This window comes from Schistocerca piceifrons, chromosome 4 (genome assembly GCF_021461385.2).
Source record: "Schistocerca piceifrons isolate TAMUIC-IGC-003096 chromosome 4, iqSchPice1.1, whole genome shotgun sequence".
Taxonomy (NCBI): Eukaryota; Metazoa; Arthropoda; class Insecta; order Orthoptera; family Acrididae; genus Schistocerca; species Schistocerca piceifrons.
In genome coordinates, this window is record NC_060141.1 from 472,811,943 (window position 1) to 472,833,678 (window position 21,736).

At 46.2% G+C, this 21,736-nt stretch overlaps 1 protein-coding gene across 1 annotated transcript in view; it reads left to right on the forward strand.

Annotated features, from left to right (window-relative positions):
- The window catches only part of LOC124795924 (methyl farnesoate epoxidase-like), a 416,805-nt gene that overhangs the window by 125,302 nt on the left and 269,767 nt on the right, over positions 1 to 21,736 (forward strand). Inside the window, 3 exon segments of the mRNA XM_047260004.1 lie at positions 9,152 to 9,194; positions 9,197 to 9,292; positions 10,732 to 10,760. Coding sequence (XP_047115960.1) covers positions 9,152 to 9,194; positions 9,197 to 9,292; positions 10,732 to 10,760 — 168 coding nt within the window.

Consider the following 21,736-nt stretch of genomic DNA (forward strand, 5'->3'; position numbering starts at 1 on the left):
CGCACGAGCGATGGGACACAGCATCTCCGAGGTAGCGACGGAGTGGGAATTCTTCCGTATGACCATTTCACGAGTGTACCGTGAATATCAGGAATCCGGTAAAACATCAAATCTCCGATGTCCCTATGGCCGGAAAAAAATCCAGCGAGAACGGAACTATCGATGACTGAAGTGAATCGTTCGACGTCACAGAAGTACAACCCTTCCGCAAATTGCTGCAGATTTCAATGCTGACCCATCAACCAGTGTCATCGCGGGCACCATTCAACAAAACATCATCGATATGGGCTTTCGGAGCCGAAGGCCCACTAGTGTACCCTTAATGACTGCACCATACAAAGTGTTACACCTCGCCTTGGCCCGTCAACACCGACTTTTGAATGATGATGGATGGAAAGATGTTGCCTAGTCGGACGAGTCCCGTTTCAAATTGTACGAAGTGACGGACGTGTACGGGTATGATGACAAACTCATGAATCGATGGGCCCAGCATGTCAGCAGTGGACTGTTCAAGCTGGTGGTGATCCTTGTAATGGTGTGGGGCTTGTTCAGTTGGAGTGATGTGGGACCCCTGATAAGTCTAGAAACGACTCTGAGAAGTGACATGTACGTAAGCATGCTTTCTGATCACCTGCATCCATTCATGTCCGTCGTGCATTCCGACGGTCTTTGGCAATTCTAGCAGGACAATGCAACACCCCACACGTCCAGAATTTCTAGAGAGTGACTCCAGGAATACTCTTCTGAATTGAAACACTTTCGCTGGCCACCAAACTCCTTAGACATGAACATTATTGAGCATGTCTGGGATGCCTTGCAATGTGCTGTTCAGAAAAAGTCTTCACCCCCTCGTACTCTTACGGATTTTGCAAAAACAGACATAATGTCTTATGGGATAACAGCAATCAGTGATTTTATAATGTTACTTTAAATCCGTCTGGATCGCAATTTTTTTTTTATTATTAATATGACCGGTTTCGGTTCATTCAGAACCATCTTCAGATCTGATATTTAAGTTACAGGAGTAACCCGTCCAATTCAGCAACTTTCACATGCTACGTCACATGTGAAAGTTGCTGAATTGGACGGGTTACTCCTGTAACTTAAATATCAGATCTGAAGATGGTTCTGAATAAACCGAAACCGGTCATATGAATAATAAAAAAAAAATTGCAATCAAGACGGATTTAAAGTAACATCTTACGGATTTATCGACAGCCCTCGAGGATTCATGGTGTCAACTCCCCCCAGCACTACTACAGACCTTAGTCGACTCCATGACAGGTCGTGTTGCGGCGCTTCTCTGTGCTCGCGGAGGAACTGCACAATATTACGCAGGTATACTACGCTATTGGCCATTAAAATTGCTACACTGCGAAGATGACGTGCTACAGACGCGAAATTTAACCGACAGGATGAAGATACTGTGATATGATAATGATTAGCTTTTCTGAGCATTCACACAAGGTTGGCGCTGGTGGCGACGCCTACAACGTGCTGACATGAGGAAAGTTTCCAACCGATTTCTCATTCACAAACAGCATTTGAACGGTGTTGCCTGGGGAATCGTTGTTGTGATGCCTCGTGTAAGGACGAGAAATCACGTTTCCGACTTTGATAAAGGTCGGATTGTAGCCTATCGCGATTGCGGTTTATCGTATCGCGACATTGCTGCTCGCGTTGGTCGACATCCAATAACTGTTAGCAGAATATGGAGTCGGTGGGTTCAGGAGGGTAATACGGAACGCCGTGCTGGACCCCAACGGCCTCGTATAACTAGCAGTCGAGATGACAGGCATCTTATTCGCATGGCTGTAACGGATCGTGCAGCCACGTCTCGATCCCTGAGTCAACAGATGGGGACGGTTACAAGACAACAGCCATCTGCACGAACAGTTCGACGACGTTTACAGCAGCATGGACTATCAGCTCGGAGACCATGGCTGCGGTTACTATAGACGCTGCATCACAGACAGGAGCGCCAGCGATGGTGTACTCAACGACGATCCTGGGTGCACGAATGACAAAACGTTATTTTTTCGGATGAATCCAGGTTCTGTTTGCAGCATCATGATGGTCGCATCCGTGTTTGGCGACATCGCAGTGGACGCACATTGGAAGCGTGCATTCGTCATCGCCATACTGGCGTATCACCGGGCGTGATGGTATGGCGTGTCATTGGTTACACGTCTCGGTCACCTCTTGTTTGCATTGACGGCACTTCGAACAGTGGACGTTACATTTCAGATGTGTTAAGACCCGTGGTTCTACCCTTCATTCGTTCCCTGCGAAACCCTACACTTCAGCAGGATAATGCACGACCGCATGTTGCAGGTCCTGTGCTGGCCTTTCTGGATACAGAAAATGGTCGATTGTTGCCCTGGGCAGCACATTCTCCAGATCTCTCACCAACTGAAAAAGTCTGGTCAATGGCGGCCGAGTAACTGGCTCGTCACAATACGCCAGTCACTACTGCTGATGAACTGTGGTATTGTGTTGAAGCTGCGTGGGCGGCTGTGCCTGCACACGCCATCCTAGCTCTGTTTGACTCAATGCCCAAGGGTATCAAGGCCGTTATTACGGCTAGAGGTGGTTGTTTTGGGTACTGATTTCTCAGGATCTATGCACCCAAATTGCGTGAAAATGTAATCACATGTCAGTTCTAGTATAATATATTTGTCCAATGAATGCCCGTTTATCATCTGCATTTCTTCTTTTTCTTCCTGGTGTAGCAATTTTAATGCCCAGTAGTGTACTTTCTTTGGCTCTTCAGTGTATGAAAGGGCAGTGCATTGGCTGAGCTGTTATTTGTACTCAGCGAAGACGTGATCATGGTCGCATGATGGTATTTAACAAACATTTTACGCGGAATGGAAGTTGGCGTTAGACGCTCGGGACACTTAATTTTCGAAATAGTTATGGAGTTCAATTTTCGGATGACTACAATGTCAAGAGTGTACCGAGAATACCAAATTTAAGGGATTACCTCTCAGCACGGGCAACGCAGCTTCCGACAGGTTCCACTTGATGTCCGAGTTGTCAGTGCTAACAGACAAGCAGCACTGGGTGAAATAAACGTAGATATCTATGTAGAAATACAACAATTGAATCCGTTAGGACAGTGTGGTGAAATCTGGCGTTAATGGGCTATGACAGAAGACAATCGACGCGAGTGACTTTGTTAACAACACGACATCGCTCACAGCGCCTCACCTGGGCTCGTAACCATATCGGTTGGACCCTAGACGACTGGAAAACAGTGGCCTGGTCACATGAGTCCCGATTTCAGTTTGATAGGGTTCGAGTATGGCACAGTCCCCATGAAGCCTTGCACATCAGTTGTCAACAAGACACTGTGGAAGGTGTGGTGGCTCCATAATCGTATGGACTGTATTAATATTAAATCGAGCGGGTCCGGGTGATGTTTGGCTACTTAGAGGCCATTTGCAGCCATTCATTGACTTCATGTTCCCAAACACCGACAGAATTTTTGTTGATGAAATGCGCCGTGTCACCGAGCCGCAACTGTTCGTGACTGGTTTTGAGGAACATTTGCCTCGGGCATGGATGTGTGTGATGTCATTAGGTTAGTTAGGTTTAAGTAGTTCTAAGTTCTAGGGGACTGATGACCGCAGAAGTTAAGTACCATAGTGCTCAGAGCCATTTTTAGGAACATTCTGGATAATTCGAGCGAATGATTTAGCCACCCAGATCGTCCGACATGAATCCCATCGAACATATATGGGACATAATTGAGAGGTCAGTTCGCATACAAATTCATGCACCGGAATTAAGGATGGCTCTGTACTTGTGCAGGGGCTGCCAACTACTTGTTGAGTGCATGCCACGTCGAGTTCCTCCACTTAGCCGTGTATAAAGAGATCCGACACGATTTAGGAGGTATCCCATGATTTGTCACCTGTGGTTTGCGGCAGGGCAGGACTTCTGCCGATAAAAATGCTACTCTATCTCGTCTAGAATTACCTTCAATATCTGTAAGTCTGAGACTTTCACGCTACTTCTGCAAAGCTACAAACTGTGAACTTATAAATGCTGCTCTACGAACTGTAATTGCTTTAGGTTGGATACAGAGCTCTGGAAAAACTTCCCAACATAAATTCCTTGATTTAGGCACCAAACTGAAAATTAAAGTTACGTCCCTGTTGACGTTGGAGTCTGTCATACTAATAAGCTTACGGGCAATGTGACAGAATACTGTTAGTTTCAGTCTTCAAATGCTGCCTCCCTGTTTGGTGATAATAGCGTTGTTCCTTAGATTTTGCTATTTACAGCTACAGAACATCATTGCAGTTGTGCAGGATAAAAAAGTAAAATTCACTGTATGTATGCTCTATACTTCCAGCTGGATCGGTGTCTTTGTTTTAAGAATCGAATCGTATTACATTGGTTTGATGATGTACATACCAGGGCTGGAACTTAAATAGTTCAAAAATGATCAAATGTGTTTGAATTTCTAAGGGACCAAACTGCTGAGTTCATCGGTCCCTAGGATTACACACTACTTAAACGAACTTAATCTAACTTATGCTAAGAACAACACACACAACCATGTCCGAGGGAGTACTTAAATAGTGGCAACATTTTATTCACAACCAATACAAAAGAGTTACATGTTTGCACTTGTTACTGTGCTTCAAAGTAGTCACTAGCGTTGTGTAGAACCCGTAGCCAGCGATGTGGAAGGCGTAGTATACCTTTAGCAGAGCCTGTTCTGTTGATGGTGCCAACGGAGCGGTCTACTTTGAAGAACATTGACAAGCGAAAACATGTAACTCTTTTGTATCGTTTGTGAATAAATAGTTGCCACTAATTAAGTTCCAACCCTCGTAGTTCATCGTAACGGTAATCTAATATCGGCGTTCATGACATTCCTGCTATCCGCTTCGTTGACTGTGTGCTGTCTGGTGTAGAGTGTTGCAGTTATACATATAAATGAATTGCAGGAAATGCCCTATTGCGAAAAACTGTATCAAACTCCAAAAACCATCTTGTCCATCGCATATGGTAGACTTGCAAGTAGTCTGGACATAACCATGTTGTTCAGATTCATATCTGTAGTGATTTTGAGTCAGTGACAGGATTTGGTGAGATTCTGTCATCATTATGCCCACGTTTTCTTGGAAGTTACTGCGAGTGAGATATGTTCTGTTCATGTTACTACAAAAGCAGCAGCATACTGTTAGGTTCAGACCACAAACACTGTTGTTCTGCACACATCAGATGTTCGCTATCATCACACTGGTCAGGGATGTGTCTATTGATAACAGTCGGTTTTTGTAAGTACAATCTAAAATAACTGTGCCAGATGACATGATGGCAGCTTACCATAGATTCTGGCGAAAACCTGAAGCATGTTTGCAATCCGTGAAAACCCTCGAGAGTTCCAGAAATTTCAAAGGTATATCACCAACTAAATACATACACACAGTGCACCCGAGAGATGAAGCATCACTAACTGCTTGAAATTATATGTTCGAAGCCACTCTCCTACGTATTTAGTTCTTCCACATTTCCCCCATGTTCACAACCCTTTCTCTATCCCACTTATATGTTCACGACGGTGACGTGGACGTCACGATTTTTTAACTTTTTCTCAGCGTGGTTGAGTGTTTATACGGTTTCGGACTGCGCGGCTACTCCCGCCGGAGGTTCGAGTCCTCCCTCGGCCATGGGTGTGTGTGTTGTTCTTATTATAAGTTAGTTTAAGTAATGTGTAAGTCTAGGGACCGATGACCTCAGTAGTTTGATCCTTTTGGAATTCACACACATTTTAACGGTTTCGGATTTCTGTACAAACGATTCAACTTTGCCTGCGATATTTCGCCATATTAGCTGTCTTCTTTATGTGCTCTGACTTTTGATGTTAGGTGCATTCGTCTCAGTGTCACTACCAGCTTCTGTTTCAGAATCGAATCTACATAGGTGCTCTACAAGTCTTCACACAGCGCATGTTGCAGAACAGCTTTCCTGTTCCATACGACAGCAGCCAATGCACCAAATGACATCATGTGGTGTCTGTATAACCAGCCACGTACTCTGTCAAGTAGCTTCATCTATATTGTGAGGAAAATATCTAGTACCTCTACAGTGCTTATAAGCGTGTTTCCAGCAGACCATTGTAGTACTGGTCTGTTGATTTTACTTCAACATTTCGACCTAAGGATTGTTGGATGGCGCTAATTCTTGTCTAACACATTATCAGTGCTTTTATCACAAACCAGGAAACACGTTTTACTGACGATCTATTTTCAACTTCTCGAAGTTAGTGTGTATTCCATCTGATGCCATATGCGTCAGTGTTTGTGTCTCGCAGAATCAACTATGTATTGGATCTAAAAGGCATACCAAAACTGCAGTTACTCATGGCAGTCACTATACGATTTTTATGCTGTATTTTCATCCCCTTGAAATCCCTTCCTAGATGATGGTGTGGCAGGTGCTGGAAATAGATTTGCTACATTGGAAAGTTAATAGCGGAGCGTTCCCGAGGACTGAAAGATCTGAATTAGCTCCCACGAACGTCGCATAGACTTCATCGCAACACCATGTCCTTCTAGCACAACAGTCACATCCTGTTCTACAATTAGTGTATGGCTGAGTGTGAAATCAGCCCATATCGGACACTATGCATTCCAAACTTCAGGTATAGACACATCACAATAGGCAAGCTCCTGTTTGTCGGCTCGGCATCCTTGCCCCACGTGATGTGACACAGTGCACCGGCTGCTCTCGTAACCTTCCAGTTATTCCACACTAGATTCCCGAAGATGAATTTCGTTGCAGGCCTGTGGAGCGTCCAGGTACTGCCGCGGAAGCTGTCCTCGGCATGAGATGCAACAGCACTGTGCAGACGAGGCACCTGCTGGACTTGGCAGTGCAATTTCTGTAAGCGGGCCGGCGCAAGTGGCAAATGCTTTAAAAACAGTTACAACTATTTGATAAGCGTGCAGGTTGCACCAGCGATATATGTATACGGTGATTCTCTTTGAGTTCCACCCCATTTTAAACTTAAGACAAGTGATTTTTTTAAATTTTTTACCATTTTAAATTTAGGACATGTACATTACTGAATACCCCACTACTTTAAACTTAGGGAAAGTGAACTGTTGAGTTCTAAACATAAGGTGTCAATCGGTCAAACTGTACAAAGGGAATGGGGAATATTTTATAAACTGTGACATTGGGAAATTGAGAAAGAGCAATGATTCTTGAATCTCCCACAGGTTAAAATTAAGCACATGATTCCGTACTTTCAAGGGAAACTTCCCATCTCATCTCCTACAGATTTATTGGTAAGATGGCACAGTTGATAGTCCGTTAAAAACTGATAACAGGTGAAGCATGAAAACGGAAAGAAGGTGTACTGAACTGTAAAAAGAAGCAAAATAGAAACAGTGAACTGTCCTAGCTTAACAAGTGAAAGATCGAGCGAACTGGAAAAGCAACGGCGTCGTGGTTAAGGGGTCATGGTGGTGGACTAAAACGAGGACGAACCGTGTTCGAAACTCTATCATGCGATTTATTTTCTTTTTTTTCCACAACATTATGAACTGTCCGTCCTGTCGTTGAACTGTCTGTTCTCTTTCTGTAGTCTTAGCAGTTGTCATACCAGACACTGGTTATAGAATATGAGTGAAGTGGTAAGAATAAATTACCGTCGCGAACAAATGTGACGAATAGTGAGAGCAGGCGGGGTGCCACGTAAACGCCTCACAGAAATGAAATAGCAAATAGACGGGTGTGAATTATGTTACAACAAAGGAATTCAAGAGTCAAAACTTCCAAAACGGAACACAACTTCAAAAACGTTAAAAACATATCTATTGTCAGAGCACAGAGAACTTGTGTCTATGCGAAACTGTGGCGTTCGTTTGTTGCAGCTTATGTAACAAACTATTACGTTTTCATCTTTTTTTTTTTTTAATGATCACATACACATTCATACGAATACCTAACTTAGGGAAGGAGGCGTATCTCAGTCAATCACCAGGCGTACACATTAGGTGCGTCGATAAGAGATTCCTGTCATGTGACACACGTACTGCCACTAACGCCGTGCATGCACATCAGACGTGTTGTCCGGTGGAGCATTCGGCTGAATTGTCGCCTTGTCATCAAACGTTTGCAGTTCCCGTTCGAAAGCCACTTCCTTTCGACTGCTAACCGAGTAGTTGTGCAGAATCAACTTTCATTGTAGGTCCCTTCCTTATACCTCACTCTTACAAACGGACGTTACAGCACGACACAGACACAAATTTGAATACAGCGAACAGCGGGGAAAAAATTAGTGTGACGGAGCTTTGAAAAGAGCCCACTTACTTTGCAGTTCAACACCGTAACCATTCAACCACGACACCTTGGATGTTGCAGACTGCTTGCACTTGGTCAGTGTACTGTTTCTATTGTGTGTGTGTGTGTGTGTGTGTGTGTGTGTGTGTCTGTGTGTGTGTGTGTGCGTGTGTGTGTGTGTGTGTGTGTGTGTGTGTGTGTGTGTGTGTGTGCGTGTGTGTGTGTGTGTGTGTGTGTGTGTGTGTGTGTGTGCGTGTGTGAGCGCACACGCTCGTGGGCGACGATATGTATCGGTGCCTCTTACGAAAAAAATCAGACTCAGATTTTGAGATGTGGTACGATAGAACTTTTCCTGCCGTTGAAATTATGCAAAATAAACGTTCTATTTACACTTTTACAATGCTCAGAAAAGCATTAAAATAAAAAAACACCTCCTAGAAGGTCAACACGTCGGAACTTCATTAATTAGAATGGGACCATTTGCTGACAAACTGACTGCTATGCTACATTGAGCCATGGACAACCATTGCTAATACACATTTATGGACCTACCTCTAAGAGACCATACCCCGTAAATGTGCAGTGCTAACGTTGTTTTGAACTGGAATGTATGGAAGAGTCCTCATATACCTTCAAAGAAGGTTGGGTATGTATATGAAGAAGGTTGGGTACAATTTTTTAAATTTAAATCATTTCAGTTATACTGTTACTTACAGGCTGAAAAATAATATCAACAAAAGTAACACTGCTGTCTCTAATAAGTACTTAAAAACAGAAGTTTATATTGCTTTCTAAATTTAATCAGACGTTAACTTGAAGCAACTGTTGTTTTTTTATACAGAATACAGTTGTCCTGGTAAATATCTGGGCGCTGCATATGGATAAGACCACTGGGGTGATCCCGAAGTGTAACGACCAGAGCGTTTTATTACTGAAGCTGGGAAGTTTAGAGACGATGATGCGTTCTTACCATTTGGTCTTGGTGAGTTATTGACAATGTAATGAGTTGTTGTTGTTGTTGTCTTCAGTCCTGAGACTGGTTTCATGCAGCTCTCCATGCTACTCTATCCTGTACAAGCCTCTTCATCTCCCAGTACTTACTGCCATCTACATCCTTCTGAATCTGTTTAGTGTATTCATCTCTTGGTCTCCCTCTACAATTTCTACCCTCCACGCTGCCCTCCATTGATAAATTTGTGGTCTCTTGATGCCTCAGAACATGTCCGACCAACCGGTCCCTTCTTCTTGTCAAGTTGTGCCACAAACTCCTCTTCTCCCCAATTCTATTCAGTACCTCCTCATTAGTTATGTGATCTACCCATGTAATCTACAGTATTCTTCTGTAGCACCACATTTCGAAAGCTTCTATTCTCTTCTTGTCCAAACTTTTTATTGTCCATGTTTCACTTCCATACATGGCTACACTCCATACAAATACTTTCAGAAACGACTTCCTGACACTTAAATCTATAGTCGATGTTAACAAATTTCTCTTCTTCAGAAATGCTTTCCTTGCCATTGCCAGTCTACATTTCATATCCTCTCTACTTCGACCATCATCAATTATTGTGCTCCTCAAATAGCAAAACTCCTTTACTACTTTAAGTGTCTCATTTCCTAATCAAATTCCCTCAGCATCACCTGATTTAATTCGACTACATTCCATGATCCTCGTTTTGCTTTTGTTGATGTTCATCTTATATCCTCCTTTCAAGACACTGTCCATTCCGTTCAACTGCTCTTCCAAGTCCTTTGCTGTCTCTGACAGAATTACAATGTCATCGGCGAACCTCAATGTTTTAATTTCTTCTCCATGGACTTTAATACCTACTCCGAATTTTTCTTTTGTTTCCTTTACTGCTTGTTCAATATACAGATCGAATAACATCCGCGAGAGGCTACAACCCTGTCTCACTCCCTTCCCAACCACTGCTTCCCTTTCATATCCCTCGACTCTTATAACTGCCATCTGGTTTCTGTACAAATTGTAAATAGCCTTTCGCTCCCTGTATTTTACCCCTGCCACCTTTAGAATTTGAAAGAGTGTATTCCAGTCAACATTGTCAAAAGCTTTCTCTAAGTCCTCAAATGCTAGAAACGTAGGTTTGCCTTTCCTTAATCTAGCTTCTAAGATAAGTTGTAGGGTCAGTATTGCCTCACGTGTTCCAATATTTCTACGAAACCCAAACTGATCTTCGCCGAGGTCGGCTTCTACCAGTTTTTCCATTCATCTGTAAAGAATCCGCGTTAGTATTTTGCAGCTGTGACTTATTAAACTGATAGTTCTGTAATTTTCACATCTGTCAACACCTGCTTTCTTTGGGATTGGAATTATTATATTTTTCTTGAAGTTTGAGGGTATTTCGCCTGTCGGTGAGGTAATTTGTGATGCATACCTGAAAGCTTCGATTTGTCTTTCAGGTCGTCGTCGATGTTTGGGAGAGCATTTGGCAAAATGTTGTTTATTTCAAATGTTTACCGGAATCTTGCAAAAATTTCAACTTCTTCCAGTTGATGGTACTAACCTGAAGTACTCTACTCTTGAGGGCGTTACTCTTGCACCAAAAACTTGTGACATTATTTTTCAAATCTTGCTAATATTGCAACGCCACAGAAATATAGTGATTGTCATTATAGTAACTAAAAATGAAATCTAATAGGAGAACATGTCTTACTGAATTGAAATTGAGGTGACAATGTTCAGTAAAATGAAAGTTCATTAACCTATTTCCATACAGCCACATCATCACTTCCAATTTTCCTTCCTTGAACTTCTGAGAATGTACAACAGTGTTCAAAGAAAATTATGAGAAGGACTGATTAAGTTCGTAAAACTTGGTTACACTTGATCAAGAATATGAGTGTTTTCATGTCACTGTTGTCAGTACATGAGCTGTTGCAGTCCGGAATCGGGCGACTGCTAAGGTCGCAGGTTCGAATCCTGCCTCGGGCATAGATGTGTGTGACGTCGTTAGGTTAGTTAGGTTTAAGTAGCTCTAAGTTCTAGGGGACTGATGACCTCAGATGTTAAGTCCCATAGTGCTCAGAGCCATTTGAACCATTTTTTTTAACATGTGCTGTTATTCTTAACTAACAATTAAATTCTAATTTGGTTTTTAATGCTTTTCAGAAACATCAGCACCCAAATAAGTACATCAGTTTACTTACGGCAGTCTCATTAATAATTGCTTGCTACAGTATTCTGTTAGGGAAATGATTATACAGTGGTGGCTGGACTTACTCTGCCCAAGTGTCGCTCTTCATCACCAATTAATTCATAGTTTACATTTGTTTTAGTAAAAATCAGTAGTTAGAACACTTATAATCCTGCAAACAGAAACTTGTTTCTTATGGAACACCTGACAGATTCATTTACTTCGAGGCAACACATAAAATTAGCTATGCTGTAACAAAAGGTTTTTACAGAACAGTAACTAATTTTGGTTAAAAATTTTGCTGGGTTACCAAAAAGACCATTTGCAAAGACTGTCTGAATAAGTCAGCAACGCATTTGAAAGTAGGTTTCGATGCCCATTGCTCTGTCAATAGCTGTTCAGGGTTTTGGCCAACTATGGTGTTGGCTAAAATTTTGAATGAGTTTACGGTATGCTGAGTCTTACACCCTGAAGACCTGCTTAAATCCAGAATAATTCAGTTACCAAAATGTTTGATATTGATTTCACTGTAGCATTTGGCCTTCACTCTGTGTTATGTAATTGCGCATAGATGAACGGTTATACGTACTGGCAATCTCATACTCCACAATGGAAGCGAAAAAGAACAACTGCAGTACCTAAATTATGTATAAATGGTTTTTCAAAACTCAGTAGCAAAATTTCGGGAATGAATTCCTTATATAACAAGAAGAAAAAAATGGCTGCATCAACGCGGGTCCGAAAACGCAAAGTTAACGAGTTATTCGAGTACGTAACTGTTATGCAGTGCACGCTGTCACGTGTTGTTTGCCAGATGAAAATGTACGACTATGGTTGCAAGTGTTACTGTTGTAGCTGTGCCCTCTTGTAATGTTTTGTGGTTCCTGGCTGGATGAAGAGAGGGTGTTTTGACAGGTGGGTGGCCGGTTTCCTCTCACTACAACACGAAGTGCACACGTGGCTAAAATACTCTTTATTACAGGAACCAACTGAGTACTTAATTTCGGTGCTGCCAGTCTGAAGTTCTGTGGTAACAGAAATCAAATAACATGTACTAATTCTTGAATCTTGTCCATGTACAGATCACAATTACATACAGGATGAGCACAAAGTCTTACCGTCCTCCCTCAAACTCGATCCTCCTCATCCGCTTGTCTCACCCATCCCTCCCACCCCCGCCCACTGCCGCGCCTGTATTCCCACGTCCCACCCGGTCTCCATCTCTCCACCCTCTTTACCCTCTCCCAAGGTGGCTTCCGCCAGCTCCCCCTCCCTGATGATGTCCTCCTCCCTTCCATCTACCCCTCCTACCAACTTTGATCCTCCCTCCCTCTTCCTGTGTCTGTTCCTTTGGGCACCCTCCCTCCCTCCTCCCTTTCTCCCCACTCCTCCCCCAGGCCTCCTCTCCCCTGTCCCTCTACTCCTCCTCCCATCTCCTCAGCCATTGGCATCTTTGTTCTCCCCTCCCCACCCTCTCCACCCCCCTCAACCTTCTTCCCCTCTTGGCAGGTCCCTGGCCTCGCACACGCTATGTGGACTTTCACACGCCAGAGGTCATCGCCATCAGTGTCTCGCATGTGTGATGTCGTTTTGTGTTTTCAGTGTTCGCCATCACGCTTCTACGTTCACTTGTGCCGTCGGATTCATCAGTGTTATGTGCGCCGTGTGAATGTGTTTTCAGTGTCGTCATCGTCGAGTGTGCACGGCTCTGTGTTTTTTGTGTATCTGTGACCACTATTTTTTGCCCGTCACTATGTTCATTTTTTTTTCTTTATTGTGATTTCATTCCCCTGCCCCATATGGGCAGGGGAGGGCTGTCAGCAGCACAATCCGTCGCTCTTCAGCCGAGTGACACGACAACTAAAACAGGAATAAAATAATACATACATAAGGAGATAAAAAAGAGGAACATAAAACAGAGTAATGGGAGAAAATGGAGGTAAAAATACACTGACATGTAGACGTTCATTGGGGACAGTTAAAAAAGTCACCAGAAAGTTAAAAAAAAAACACAGTGGCGATTCTTAAAACACAGAGAAGACACTGGATGCGCATGCACAGGTGAAAAGTTGGCCACAGTATTAAAAACACTCCGAAACAACACACTTAAAACCCACTTGGAGCACACATGACGAAGAATAAAACTACCAGGTGGGACCTGCCGAGGGAAAGGTCAGAAAGGATGGAAAAGGAGGGGAGAGCATGGGGCAGCTGGGGAAGCGGCGTGATGAAGAGAGGAGGGGCAACTGTGGGTTCACGAAGAGGCAGGAGACACATGGGGCGGGAGAGGAAAAGGGAAGACAGGGCAGGAGGGAGCACAGAGACACTGAAAGAAGGCAGAAGAGATGGAGGGGGAGTAGGAGGGGAAATTCGCTCAGAAGGAGGGAGGGGGAGGAGAGGGAGCCCTGAGGAGGAGGCAGGAGTAGGGGGTTAGATTTGGTAGGAAGGGTAGATGTCAGGGCGAAGCTCATCATCCGGGAGGGGTAGACAGTGGAAGTTGTGTTGGGAAAGGAGATGGAGGGTGTGGAGATGGGGAGAGGGAGGGACACAACGGTAAAGGCGCGGCAACTGGTTGGGAGTGGAGAGGAAGGGAGACACCAGGGGATGAGGGGGATCAAGGCGGCGGACAATATATAGTGTGTGGATGTGTTCAAGGAAAAGGAGAAGGTGGGGGAAGGGGATGAGGTCATAGAGGATGCGCGTGGGGGACGGAAGGTGGATGCGGAAGGCGAGGCAGAGTGCATGGCGTTCGAGGATTTGAAGGGCTTTATAGAACCGGGGAGGGGGGGAAATCCAAGCGATGCTGGCATAACAAAGGATGGGGCAGATCATGGATTTGTAGGTGTGTAGGATGGTGGAAGGATGCAGACCCCACATCTGGCCAGACAGGAGTTTCAGGAGGCGGAGGCGGTTGTGAGCTTTGTTTCGGATGGTAAGGAGATGGGGAGTCCAGGTGAGGTGGCGGTCGAGTGTGAGGCCAAGGTATTTGAGTGTAGGAGTGAGGTGGATAGGACGGCCATAAATGGTGAGGTAGAAATCATGGAGGTGGAAGGAGCAGGTGGTGCAGCCTATGATGATCACCTGGGTCTTGGAGGGATTAACACGGAGGAACCACTGGTTGCAACAAGTGGTGAATTGGTCAAGGTGGGCTTGGAGGGTACGTTGGGACCGTTGAAGGGTAGGATAAAGGCCTAGGAAGGCGGTGTAATCAGCGAACTGGAGAAGGTGAACAGGAGGGGGAGGTTTGGGCATATCAGCAGTGTACAGGAGATAGAGGAGAGGGGAAAGGACAGAACCTTGGGGCACGCCGGCAGAGGGGTAGAAAGTACGGGAGTTGGAATTGTGGCTAGTCACATAGGAGGGACGATGGGAGAGGAAGGAAGCAACGAGACGGACGAAGTTGATGGGGAGAGCATAGTTTGAAAAGGAGCCCAGGACGCCAGACACGGTCATAGGCGTTCTGGAGATCAAGGGAAACAAAGATAGCAGAGTGATGGGAGTTAAGTTGGAGAGAAAGAAGATGGGTAAGGTTAAGGAGCTGGTCGTCAGCAGAGAAGGAAGGCCGGAAGCCACATTGGGTAAGAGGAAGGAGGCGGTGCTGGTTAAGGTGGCGGTGGATATGGCGAGAGAGGATGGCCTCAAAGACCTTACTGAAAACGGAGGTGAGGCAGATGGGACGACAGGAAGAGGTAGCAGAGGGGGGTTTGTTAGGCTTAGGGAACTGTAGGTCACGGGAAGTCTTCCACAGGTCAGGGTAAAATCCAGTGGAGAGGAGGACATTGTACAGGGTAGCAAGGACAGACAGGAAGGATGGAGGGGATTCCTTGAGGTGACAGTAGGTGATGCCATCATGACCAGGGGTGGTGTTGCGTTTGGAGCGGAGGACGAGTGTGATGTCTTGCATGGTGATGGGAGTGTTGATGTCGGAGGGGCGTAACCGATCCAAGTACTGGAAGCTAGGGGCAAGTGGGGGGACAGAGGTGTCAGTGCGGTCAAGGACGGTGGGGAAGAGGGAGTAATCAAAATGGGGATCGTCAGGAATGGAGAAGACCTCAGATAGGTGGGAAGCAAAATGGTTAGCCTTACTGAGGTTGTCAGGAAAGGGTCGATCGTCATGGAGGATGGGGTAATGCAGGGTGGGATGGCTACCAGAAGGCGGTGGAAGGCTGACCAGTACTTGGAGGAGTTGACAGGGAGGGTGGAGTTGAGGCGTGTGCATGTCCGACGCCAGTCCCGGAGTTTCTTTGCTGTAAGGAGGTTCCGGATATGTCGCTGTAATTGCCGGTGGCGGGTGAGAGTATCCCGGTCACAAGTGCGGAGGAAGGAGCGGTAGAGCCTGCAGGATTCACGCAGAAGAAGGACTGCCTGTGGCGGAAGTGTAGGGCGGTGAGGGTGGAGGAGTTTGGTACGGACATGAGCCTCCACAGCGTCAGTGATGGTCTTCTGAAGGAAGGAAGAGGCATGGGTGATGTCATCAGGGTGGTGGAAAGTGAGGGGGTGGCTTTCGACCTGTAAGGCAATGGATTCCCGGTAGGCATCCCAATTGGCACGGTGGTAGTCATGGACAGACTTTGGAGGGGCAGTTGGGCGGGTGGCTGCAGTGGCAGGACGGGTAGAGGAGATGGTGAGAAGGACAGGGAGATGGTCACTTCCAACGGGATTGAGGACATCAACGGCAATGGAACCAAGGAGGTTGGGGGAAGCGAGGATAACATCGGGGATGGAGTTACTTTCAGGATGGGTGTGCTGTGGGAGAGGAACAAGGTCACCATGGAGGGTGGCAAGGAACTGATGCCACCGCCGAAGGGTGGCAGGGTCACAGCTGTGGATGTTGAGGTCAGCGGCGATCACATAGGTGGAGAAGATACGGTCAACATGGGAAATGAAGTGAAAGGGGAGAGGAGCTGCGGGGCGAATATAGATAGTGGCACAGGTGACGGTGAGGGAGGGAAAAAAGAGGCTGAGGAGAAGGTGTTCGGTTGGCTCATTGAGGAGGGGTTGTGGCCGGACAGGGAGATTGTCAGTGCAGTGAAGGAGATAAGGGGAGATGTGGACCACATGGTGGGGTTGGAGGAAGGTTTCATTGAGGATGAAGGAGTCGACCTGGTGCTTGGAGAGGGTATGCACGAAGAGGTATTTGTTGGCAGGGAGGGAGAGAATGTTGAGGTAGAGGAGACGATACTGTTGACGAGCCATGAGGTTGGGTGTGGGAAGGGTGCAGGAAGGGGAGAGAGGGGCTTAAACGAGGGTGTCTAGGTGGGTGAAGGTAAAGTGGGCCTGGTTGTGGGAGTATGTGGCGTAGGTGTTTAAGTGGAAAACAGAGCGGGCAGCGAGGGAAATCTGCTGGAGTGTGTGGGGGCACTGGAAGGGGTGGATGTTCTGCAGGACGACGGTGAGGAACCGGATGATGTCTTCTGCTGTAGGGGGAAAGCAGAGGGAATTGTTAGGGTGGATGGGTGGGTCAATGGGACGAACTGGGACAGTGAGTTCAGGGTTGGTGGGAGGGGGCTTGGCCTTGCATATGGAGGAATAGGTGGGTGAGGTTCATTGCAGGTGTTGCAGGAAGGGGGGGAGGCGAGGTTGGGACACTGTTTGAGGATGTGGGAGGCTTTACAATGGGGGCAGGTGGATGGGTTCTTGCAGTTTTGGGTGAGGTGGTCATTGTACAGAAGACAACGCTGGCAGCACTAGGATTGAGGAGGGGAACGGGACGGGTCAACAGGGTGGCGGCGGTTAAAAATCAGGGCTCCCTTGTGTGAGGAGGTGGTCGATGGAGGAGGCGGACTCTGTAAAGATACGCATGAGGAAAGTAGGGCCAGAGGAATTGTAAATATGGCAGGCAGAGCGGACTTCCAGGGAGGGGTGGGCATTCAGTTCCGCCAACACCTCAGCCTCCGTGACCACAGGGCTGAGTTTTGTGATGACGGCAGTGAGGGTCGGCGGACGATGAGGCGGTTGGGGTTGACAAGGAGAGGAGGCTGTAAGGAATGGGGTAAGGGATGCGTGGGGCCCAAAGGTGATACGGGGAAGGCGCCGGAGGAGATCAGTATGGAAGGACGGAGAGGGAGACTTGATGAGAACAGAGTCTCTGTGAGGGATAAGTTGGGTGATGGGTGCACTGGGGATGTACTTCCGGATTTCAAGGATGAGGGTGAGGGCATCCAGGAATTTCGGATCGGGGTTGGCTAGGACAAAGGTATACAGGGAGGGGGCTGGAGAGGACAGAGGTGGGGTGGTATCCATTGCGGGGTCAGTGGGAGGTGGGGCAGGCAGTGGCTTTTTGGAGGAAGGAGTAGAGGAGAGGTCGCCACTGGGCCGTTTGGAAGATTTTTTGGCGGGTGTTGCCTTGGAGGAGGGATGAGGGACTGGATGGATGGGGAGGTGGTGGGAGGCAGGGCCCTCCTGTGAGACAGTAGCACCGGATGAGAGGGTAGGGCGCTCTGTGGCGGCGACTGTGGCGCGGCAGGCGGAGACTCTGGCAGGGGAAGCAGTGGTAGTCGCAGGGGGGAGAGGGGGAAGGTCGTCTCGCCGGGCGACAGGAGCGGGAGGGGGGTTGGGAGCAGGGACAGAGACAGGAGTGGGAGAAGCAGCAGGGGCAGTAGCAGGGGTAGGAGCAGGAGTGACGTACAGGTGGGGATACAGCGATGGAGAGGAGGTAGATGGGGAGGAGACTGTGAGTAGGGGAGGTGCATGAGACGGGTGAATCCCAGAGGAAGCACTCCATGACGTTACAGTGGGAGCAGGTGAAGGAGAGGTGTAGATGATGGTGGTAGTTGGGGCGCCCATGATTGCAGGTGGCAGCGAACACCGAGAGACGGCGGCAGCGGCGAGCACCGAGAGACGGCGGCAGAAGAAGCGGCGAGCACCAAGAGACGGCGACAGCGGTGGCGGCGGCTGAAGAAGCGGCGACCAGGCGGCGGCGGCGGCAGAAGAGGAAGCGGCGAGAACCGACAGACGGCGACCAGGCGGCGGCGGCGGCGGCGGCAAGCACCGGGCGGCGGCGAACAGACTACGGCGGCGGCGGCGGCGGCGGCGGGCAGCGGTGACGGCGTGCAGACGGGCAACAACGCGACAAGCACGGTTGGGGCTCTTCCACGTCGAAGATACACCCTGAGAGTAGCCCAGGCAGTGCGAGTCCTGGATGAGGAAGTGAGGGAATCCAACCCTCGAATGCACTATGTTCATTCGCATTCTCCATTCTTGTACTGTTATTGACCACACTATGGCTGAAGAGCAGAGTAGCATGCCACTGGCAGCCTACCTGATTGTTCAGGTATTAAAATAACAATAAAGGGAAAAAAATGTCTTACCCTGATTATGAAAATTTATAACAGAATAACTGTTTGACATATTAAGTTACAATTGATGCCGTTACATAAGTTAGTGTTACTAGTTGTTGTGACCAATAGATGGCGCTAGTGCTCTACATCACCGTCGCGGTCTGTTAGGTCACGTTAGTTGCTGGCGATATGGCGTCGAAGCAGGAGAAAGTGCAATGTGTGCTTTGGTTTCACGAAACGAAATCTCCCATCAGTGTTCAGCGTAAATTTCAGGCTTCTTACGGACGCATCCCTCATGACGTTAAATCAATAAAGCGATGGTATGTAAAGTTTAACGAGACTGGAAGCGTTGAAGATCGTCCTCGAAGTGGCAAGCTTCGTGTGAGTGATGCAACTGTTGATCGTTTTCGGCAATGGTTTCAACGGAGTCCATCTACATCAACACGACAAGCATCACGTGAACTTCAAATACTACCAGCAAGTGTGGTGAAGATTCTTCATGAAAGGCTTAGGCTGCAGGCTTACAAAGTGCAAATCGTGCTGGCCTTGCAACCGAATGAATTGCTGCACGTGCTGAATTTGCACTGATATTCTCAACAGGATTGATGGCGCTAATGATTACCTAAGTCGCATATGCTTTACCGATGAATCCACATTTCATGTCAGTGTAATGGTACATCGGCATAATTTCCGTATATGGGGGTTCAGAGTCTCCACATACTACTGTACAGCTACAGCGAGACAGCGAAAAAGTGAATGTTTGGTGCGGCCTCATGCATAAGAACGGTTTTTGCCGTTTTTCTTCGCGGAAAAATCCATTGCCGCTAACATTTACTTAGACGTTTTGCAACAGTTCATTGCCCCACAGTTAGAAGAATATCAGCCACGGATACCTTTCCAGCAAGATAGAGCATCCCCCCTCCTCCCCCCTCCCGCCCCCCCCCCTCCCGCCCACCCATTGAGCTTCAATAGTGCCTGATTTCCTGGATGAAACATTTCCGGATTGTTGGAGTGGAAGGAACGGTCCAACACCCTGGTCACTCCACTCTCCAGACATTACGCCCCTTGACTTTTTTTTCTGGAGTTATATAAACTGAATGAACTGTAGATTAAAACTGAAGAAACTGCAAAAAGGTGGGAATCTAAGGAGATGGGACCTGGATAAACTGAAAGAAACAGGGGTTGTAGAGAGCTTCAGGGAGAGCATTAGGGAATGATTGACAAGAATGGTGGAAAGAAATACAGCAGAAGAAGAATGGGTAACTTTGAGAGACGAAATAGTGAAGATAGCAGAGGATAAAGTAGGGAAAAAAACGCGGGGTAGTAGAAATCCTTGGGTAACAGAAGAAATATTGAATTTAATTGATGAAAGGAAAAAATATAAAAATGCAGTGAATGAAGCAGGCAAAAAGGAATACAAATGTCTCAGAAATGAGATCGACAGTAAGTGCGAAATGGCTAAGTAGGGATAGCTAGAGGACAAATGTAAGGATGTAGAGGCTTATCTCACTAGGGGTAAGATAGATACTGCCTAACGGAAAATTAAAGAGACCTTTGGAGAAAAGAGAACCACTTGCATGAATATCAAGAGCTCATATGGAAACCCAGTTCTAAGCAAAGAAGGGAAAGCAGAAAGGTGGAAGGAGTATATAGAGGGTCTGTACAAGGGCGATTATCTTGAGGTCAATATTATGGAAATTAAAGAGAATGTAGATGAAGATGAAATAGGAGATATGATACTGCGTGAAGAGTTTGACAGAGCACTGAAAGACCTAAGTCGAAACAAATCCCTGGGAGTAGACAACATTCAATTAGAAATACTGACAGCCTTGGGAGAGCCAGTCCTGACAAAACTCTACCATCTGGTGAGCAAGATGTATGAGACAGGTAAAATACCCTCAGACTTCAAGAAGAATATAATAATTCCAATTCCAAAGAAAGCAGGTGTTCACAGATGTGAAAATTACCGAACTATCAGTTGAATAAGCCACGGCTGCAAAATACTAACGCGAATTCATTACAGACGAATGGAAAAACTGGTAGAAACCGACCTCGACGAAGATCAGTTTGGATTCCGTAGAAATGTTGGAACACGTGAGGCAATACTGACCCTACGACTTATCTTAGAAAATAGATTAAGGAAAGGCAAACCTACATTTCTAGCGTTTGTAGACTTAGAGAAAGCTTTTGACAATGTTGACTGGAATACTCTCTTTCAAATTCTGAAGGTGGCAGGGGTAAAAAACAGGGAGCGAAAGGCTATTTACAATTTGTACCGAAACCAGATGGCCGTTATAAGAGTCGAGGGATATGAAAGGGAAGCAGTGGTTGGGAAGGGAGTGAGACAGGGTTGTAGCCTCTCGCCGTTGTTATTCAACCTGTATATTGAGCAAGCAGTAAAGGAAACAAAAGAAAAATTTGGAGTAGGAATTAAAATCCATGGACAAGAAATAAAAACTTTAGGTTCGCCGATGACATTGTAATTCTGTCAGAGACAGCAAAGGACCTGGAAGAACAGCTGAACGGAATGGACAGTATCTTGAAAGGACGATATAAGATGGTCATCAACAAAAGCAAAACGAGAATAATGGAATGTAGTTGAATCAAATCGGGTGATGCTGCGGGAATTAGATTAGGAAATGAGACACTTAAAGTAGTATAGGAGTACTGCTATTTTGGAAGCAAAATAACTGACGATGTTCGAAGTAGAGAGGATATAAAATGTAGACTGGCAAAGACAAGGAAAGCATTTCTGAAGAAGAGAAATTTGTTAACATCGACCATAGATTTAAGTGTGAGGAAGTCGTTTCTGAAAGTATATGTATGGAGGGTAGCCATGTATGGAAGTGAAACACGGACGATAAATAGTTTAGTCAAGAAGAGAATAGAAGCTTTCGAAATGTGGTGCTACAGAAGAATGCTGTAGATTAGATGGGTAGATCACATAACTAATGAGGAGGTATTGAATAGAATTGAAGAGAAGAGAAATTT